This window comes from Nansenia antarctica, assembly GCF_963989245.1.
Source record: "Nansenia antarctica genome assembly, chromosome: 5".
NCBI lineage: Eukaryota > Metazoa > Chordata > Actinopteri > Argentiniformes > Microstomatidae > Nansenia > Nansenia antarctica.
The window spans coordinates 59,977,492-59,984,677 of NC_137690.1; the positions used below are offsets into that span (position 1 = coordinate 59,977,492).

The following is a 7,186-nucleotide window of genomic DNA, read 5'->3' on the forward strand; positions in this document are numbered from 1 at the left end:
AAAGCTCTCACTGGCACAGCACCACTCAGGTCTTCTGATGCTGGTTTTCTCTGTGTACCACATGTACGAAAGAAGAGATTTGGTGACATTCTCTTTTTATGCACCCAAATTGTGGAATGCACTGCCAGTTTACATTAGGGATGCAACCTAAGCAAATATGTTCAAGTCAAGACTAAAAACCCATCTTTTTAATATTGCCTTTAAATGACTAAATCATTAAATTATGATTAGCCTATATAATGATTGGAGCACTTTGAGCTGCAACGTTTGCAGGAAAAGTGCTATACAAATAAAAAAGTTATTATTAATATTATTATTAGATGCTGCTGCTGCAGTAATACAAATGACCTATCTAGCTAAAACTAATCCAAAGCTTGAAATACACAATTATATTGATGCTAACGTCTAAATAAAGCCAGACTGACTTAATCTAAAAACGGAAGCTTGTCTGTATAAATGCAGTGTTACGATTTGGGGGTTTTGGCCAGACAATTCCATATTTCTAGGTAGTAGTATTCAGACTAATCACATCAGCAAATTGGAACGATTGAATTCATTATATTATAGTCAGCACTGCATTTCAGTCTAAGCTGCATACTGTCTCTTCCAGCTTCTCCAACCTTACTGATCACAGTTCTCATACAAGTGTGAATATTCAAGCAGAACAATGTCAGCCACCCTTCTCGAGCAGCTGATGGGAATTACAATCCAATCAATTAAGTGCGACATCTTTTGCTTAGCCCCCATATATTTCATCACCTATTCAATCCATCACTTTTTGGCTTAAAGCAGTAGTGATAGTGCCATGTGATCAGTGAGGAAGGAAGTGTACATATCACGTATTTCCGACCTAGAAATCCATGTATTGTATAGGTGATGTAATGTATATTATATAGGCTCTGTTTGTTTTAATGTGTGGGTGTGCACTACTTTTAAGAGACCATTCTAGAGCACGCGTGCACGAGCTCAGCGAACAGAAAGTGCACGTCATTCGGAGTTAACAACAGCAGAAGCGCGAGCAGAACGAGCGGCACCTGGATTAAACCCGAACAAATTGCCAACTGGGGGAACCTACAGATCTACGGACATAACAGGTACATTATGCACATTTTAAAGTGGTATGCGTTTGTTATCACTTTAGACTTAAACGTTTACTCATTACATCTGCAGTAAAACAAACCGAGTATAACCTAAACGACTTCACGTTATTTCTGCAGATCTTGATTTTTTTTAATCTTCGTGTCTGTCCCTTATCACTTTAATTTATATTGAGGCTTGTAATCATTTCCTACTAGCTAATGGACTAGACTAGAGCTTCCTCTCTCATAGCCTCAGACTAGACGTAATGCAGACGTATATATTGATATTCGGTGTGTTAAATCTATAAAAGACGCGTCTATGGTTTCCCGAAGTCGACTCTACAGGCGTTTGTATATCTGACATGTATCCCCACCAAGCCCTGTCGTTGGAGCGTTTCTACCTTTCTACCGAGCCCGAGCGCTTTTCACATGTGTACGTAGGGTCGAGGCTCTGGCCGCCGAGGGGATCGACTCCTACGGTTGGTCTTAACGTTACTCGATGCTCGATTGCAAAGCCTCATTGTGAACCCGAGGTCCTCTATCTCCATACTCATTTTAAATAATGTTTTAATCGCAATTTATAAAACTATAACTCGCTGTAGACTACCTACCTACCCGACCATGTTTGCTGACGCACCGCCCGTTCACACGTTGAGGCAGACAACAATTCATTGCGCCACAAGTTCGCTAATGAAACACTAATTAGACAGGTGTGTAAATAGTTAGTTCTTAGTTCTCTCAAGCGATAGTGGTGGGATCAGCGAACAGGTGGGGTAGGTTTTCGTGTAAAACAGCGGATTAGAGGTTTATCAATTGTGATCAGAAGATTCGTTTGAAGTAAAATACATAGGGAAGGATAAGGAACTACTTGACATGATGCTATATGCAGCGGTGTCTCATTCTGGCGGTATATTTAAATCAGACCCAGATTGCAGATACTGTTCCATTGAAGGCAAATCCAAATAGCCTACTGGTAAACCATGACTTACAACCACATCGCTGAAGTACTGTAGTTCTTGCATTTTGTTGTATCTCTGCTAAATTCTGCACTGCCGATTTACTTTTTACGTTTAGTCCTAAATTAGCAGATGTCACTTTTAGTTAGGGTCATATTGAAACTCCAGCGCTAAGTAAATCTATACTATAAACTGTAAAGGACGGGTTTGTACAAATGTAATTGTCATGTAACAGGTAATGATGGTAATAACAATTCCAAAATTGGGTAACTCAAAAGTGAGGGTGATCAGTTATGCTCATTACTGATGGCCTTTTGACCTGTAGTGGCGTTATCAGGCCACTAAGGGCAACAATATCATAATGGCTACAATAAGGTTGGCGTCAGGAGTTGAGGGCCTTCTCAATCAGTGGTTCGAGGTAGACTCAAGCACACAGGCTCTTGTGTTGATTTAGATCCTGTGCCCAGATACTGGAAATGGCAGAGGAGCACATGCCTTTCTCTGAAATGTCAAAAGGCTCTTTGTGAGTTACATCTGGCTTTTAATACTGTACAACTTGCCTTGTGTGATTTAAAACTTGTTTTTAATGCTAATGAAACTCATTGTGTTTTCAAATACAAAACCAAAGCCACTGAACTATCAACACTTTTCAGGACTCTGAGTTTGAGTGTATCTTAATACAAATATCTAGCAAAAAGGTGCCCCTCCCTAATTCTTAATTGGTAGCTTCTCTGTAATTAGATGAGTGGAAAATCTTCTGTTGTTGCTTTGCTGTCCGCAATAAACAATTCCTCACTTGTGCCTCCAAAGTACAATAACCAGAAGTGTTTGTGTTGGTCCTAATCCATTCCATTCGGTAGAAATGAGACGGACCATCCAACTTTAATTTCTTATACACACACATTACTATGCTGAATTGGGTTAGGCTGTTGCCCTGTGCTGTACTTGTACTGTAAAACCCGTTGGGCTTTCAGCCATAACGTGACACAGGAGGGTTGCTCAGGGTTTAAAAAACGGTTTACAGTGTGGTGTTTATTGCAGATGTTGTGCCTCACTAAATCTACACCCTGTGCGCTTTATTCTGCAGTGGGTGCCTGTGAGGGTCTCTGGCGTTGCTGTTGTGCAAGTAAGGTGACGTAAGTTTACTGATATGTTATGGTCATGGAAGGACTGTTATCCACTTTGGTTCCTCTCCATTGTTCATGAAATGTAAATTAAGGATGTTGGTGCCTAAAATGATCTCTCCTGCCCCTTCTCCATCTCTGCGCTCGCCCTCATATTCCAGTCTTAAGATGGATGGTTTGATTGACAGCTTAATGAAAACGGTGAGTGTTAGGACATGTTGTGCTGTGTCTCAGACATGCAGAATGGCTATTATGGTCAGGTGGAAAGTAATTTCTGCTGAATAATGTCCTGCATACATCATCTGGTTCTCAAGCAGAAAATATATGCACACACACACACACACACTACTTCTCCCCGTCCATGTTAAAAGCTGAACTCTGTTTTTTGGTCTATCGTAGGAATTTGTCAGTGTCTGGGTCCGGGATCCCAGGGTGCAGAAAAAAGAGGATTTCTGGCATACACATGTCGACTATGAGATTTGTTTACATGTGAGTACAACATTACATTTCAACCATTTGGCAGATGCTTATATCCAAAGTGACTTACAATTAGAGATTACAGGGATATTCTCTCTAGAGTACCTTACTTAAGGATACTAGTGATGGTGTTTCTAGGTGGGATTTGAACTCATGACCTTCTGATCACCAGTCTAACTGACTATTTACTAAGCCAGCACATGATGATCAGTTTGCTCAGTATTATTGTGTCATCTTTCGATTAAATACATTTCGTGGAGGTAATGTGTATGGTACATAATGTTGTGGTCATGAGCCAAAAAGCCCCTCTGGTTATATGATTATTACCCTTCCTTTTTGTCTTCTACTGGCTTCCTGGTTCCAGACCAATAGCATGTGTTTTAGGAAGAAGACGTCCACTGTGAGAAGGCGGTACAGTGAGTTTGTTTGGCTCCGCCATCGTCTGCAGGAAAACGCTATACTCATGTACGTACCACAACCTTAACATTACAGCACAAGTTTGTGTTCCCTTTTTTTAATTTTTTTTATTTTGGATCACTTGGATTTGTGACTGCTTTTGTAACAGTATTGTGTGTGTGTGTGTGTGTGTGTGTGTGTGTGTGTGTGTGTGTGTGTGTGTGTGTGTGTGTGTGTGGACAAAAAGGAAATGTTAGATCCCAATTAAGTACTCAAAATACGATTTGTGACACGTTCTAAAGCTTTGGTCCTCATGTCGGGATCCGATGTCATGATCTGACCTTTCGAAAAATGTGAATACATTTCTGCGTTGTTGAAAATCATTGACACATCGCTAGTCAACTAACACAGCTTGTTTTGTGAGCCTGCAAACAATGGAAAGTACTGTTCTAGTTAACTAGGTAGCAGTGGGGATTACTCACCGAATCCAATGCGTTGCAGTATTTTGGCTTGACTAGCGAACTTGTGTTGTGATATTCAACAACGTTGAAACGTAGTTCCGTGGTTCAAAAGAAAAGTCAGAACATTTTGATTGGTTGCTGACATGCAGACCAAATGATCAGACTGTCACATTTGTTCTACCCCCCACCAGGGAGTTGCCCAAACTCCCTCCCTGGAACCCGTTCTTCAGTCTGAACAACCCTTACCATATCGCCCAGAGGATGCAGGCCCTGCATGTGTTTCTCGAAGCGTGAGTGTCTTTGTCCTCAACTTCATCTTTGTTCCCCACACACACACACACACACACACACTTCTCCCCCATCCTTTCTCTACCTTGTTTGGAAAAGAGTCAAATGGTGCTCATGGCTTCATAGAAACAAATGCCATCTAGTGGCTGTTTTGGATAATGTTCAGCTCTCCTACCTCCAAACCCTCCTTTAACCTGGGCCTTGTTTGAATACTCATTAAGGCACTCATTCCTCCTTCTTAGCTTGAAGTACTGATTGGACAAGTGAATGCAAAGTTTGAGTAAGTTCTCCTATAGCCTACTTTTGATAGGTTTATAAGGGTACCCCCTTATTTGAATGTTCTGTTCTGCATTCTCTCCCTAGTATTCTCCAGGTGCCCCTGTTGCTGTCGGACAGCTGTTTGCACCTTTTCCTTCAGTCACAGCTGAGCATGGCCAAGATGGAGGCGTGTGCTCTGGGTCAGACGGGCTACTCTGTGGCCCAGGCTGTCCAGCACTGCAGCAACTTTCAAAGTCCAGAGTTATCCATAGAGGACATGGGCAAGCCTTGTGACTTTGACTGCGAGAGGTGAGCAGGTCAAGGCTCTGTGTGTGTGTGAGACTAGCCAAGTTGGGAATGGAACTGTTTGCCTGTGTAAGAATGTGCTCAATGCATGTTCTTTGGTCGATGGTGTGCAAGTGTTTCTCTGAATTGTGAGTAAGAGGTTCATGTTTATTGGAGGCAGATGCAAAATGGTGCAATCCAAATGACCCTCTGCTCATTGTCTCATTCCAACCCCTCGACCTCAGCACAACGTCATCAGGCCTAGGTCACAGCGTAGACCGAGAGATCCCGTGATGACGGGACGTCCCAGAGTAGTAGCCCCCTCCCTGAGTGTGACTCCACTGCCAGAGACCGAGAGCAGTTCAGCTGCCGGACAGAGTTCCCCCATGACCAGGAACACATCCAGCCATGACGCACAGATGAGTCCTCGGGGCTTGTCTAAACACTGACTACGATAAGCCAATGGCTGAAATGCAAGAGCCTTTTTTATGCAGTTATTCTGCCTGTTAACAATCTGTGTTCCCTATCTGTGTGTATAAAAAAAAATGTATATTTTTCTTTTTTTAAATAATTAAGCCATTTTAGTTAATGATGTGTTAATCTTATGTTATCATTATTATGGGAATAACTAGTGTTACTATGGAGATTGATTTTGTCTAAACAACCTCAGTCTTAAGCCCTTTAACCAGTGCCTACTGTATGTAGAACATACATTGTTTTCCTTTTCTTTTAAATAATGTGTATATGTAAGTAAACCTGCAATGCAATAATACTGGGAACGATTCTTAAACAATATTATGTATGTTTATTTTTTATCTGCACTATAAAACTGTGTACCAAGGTTCGAAAGGGATGCATAGAGATTGTTATAGACCGAAGTTTTAACAAATATCAGAAGAATACTTTTAATGTGATTTAAAGATGTATTCTAAGAATGAATAAATATTTTTTGGAAGAAAGCTCAAGTTATGGTGTACATCTGTATTTGGGTTGGTTTGTGGGTATGGTCTGTGCCATTTGCAACATATTGCTTTTTTTTGCACCCATAGTTGGACAAGTCCTGTAACTCTTTTCAAATGCATCCCATATTCAATGCCCTCTGGCTGGTTCAGTTTCAAATTCTCTAGCTTTAGAAATGGGTAGGTGTCAATAACAATGTTTGACTGTCAAGGATTATGCTGTAGTGCTGAGATTGATCTATAGTCCTGAATATGGCTAGTGTATATAACTGCTGACTTGTACAAATACCCTCAGAAAAGCTTACAATCTGTAATTAACGTCATTGATTGTTAATTCAAATCCAAACCTTTGTAGTAAGAAGTAAATGCTTTCCTGTCCAAATAGTTATGCAAGACGCTAGATGAGTTTAAGCTACGTTATAAATGCCACAACACCTACATTTTGTTGGATGCACTGTCACTTTAGTCCAGTAGAGGGAGTTTTAAGACTGAGAAAGGGATTAAAGAGAAGTGAAAGCTATCAACATTTTATCGAGGAATAGATCTAGTCAATTTCCACAGTATTGCAGTTGAGATTTGACTGTAAAAATCTGTATTGTAAAATAATTTGAATTAAAACCGTACCTACACCTACGTATATGAAGAGCAACTGTTTGTTTTAAACATTTAAAATGTCTAAAACAAGATCCCAAATAATTTAATGAAGGACAAACTCCCCTTGACTTGATACAGTACAGCATGTCTGGAAAAGCTTAGCACTTGCTATTTGATATATTTGACAACCCAGTCTAATGACTTGTTCACCACAGTGAGAAGGATGGACTGTGTGTGTTTCAGTTTTTAGGTGGTTAGTAATGTGGCCATGTCCGAATGCTCATACTGCAACTTATTTAGTATGCATTT

The 7,186-nt window shown here is 40.6% G+C and overlaps 1 protein-coding gene across 4 annotated transcripts; it reads left to right on the forward strand.

The window, feature by feature from the left end:
- Positions 1-996: 996 nt before the first annotated feature.
- On the forward strand, positions 997-6,194 carry snx10a (sorting nexin 10a). Of its 4 annotated transcripts, none has more exons than XM_080531159.1 (8): positions 997-1,094; positions 3,123-3,166; positions 3,321-3,360; positions 3,559-3,648; positions 4,001-4,101; positions 4,685-4,783; positions 5,145-5,348; positions 5,570-6,194. In XM_080531159.1, the coding sequence occupies exons 3-8, from the start codon at positions 3,328-3,330 to the stop codon at positions 5,616-5,618; spliced, it is 576 nt and encodes a 191-aa protein (XP_080387285.1). In that variant the 5' UTR covers positions 997-1,094; positions 3,123-3,166; positions 3,321-3,327; the 3' UTR covers positions 5,619-6,194. The 4 variants fall into 4 exon arrangements, with proteins under 4 accessions (XP_080387285.1, XP_080387286.1, XP_080387287.1 ...); XM_080531160.1 differs by having other exon boundaries at positions 3,123-3,161; XM_080531161.1 differs by having other exon boundaries at positions 1,003-1,094; positions 3,123-3,171.
- Positions 6,195-7,186: the final 992 nt, after the last annotated feature.

Bases quoted from the DNA above. Each gene is read 5' to 3' on its own strand.
- snx10a (XM_080531158.1), top strand. The intron at 4,784-5,144 runs GTGAGTGTCTTT...TTCTCTCCCTAG, and splicing joins CTGCATGTGTTTCTCGAAGC to TATTCTCCAGGTGCCCCTGT. The intron at 5,349-5,569 runs GTGAGCAGGTCA...CCTCGACCTCAG, and splicing joins TGTGACTTTGACTGCGAGAG to CACAACGTCATCAGGCCTAG.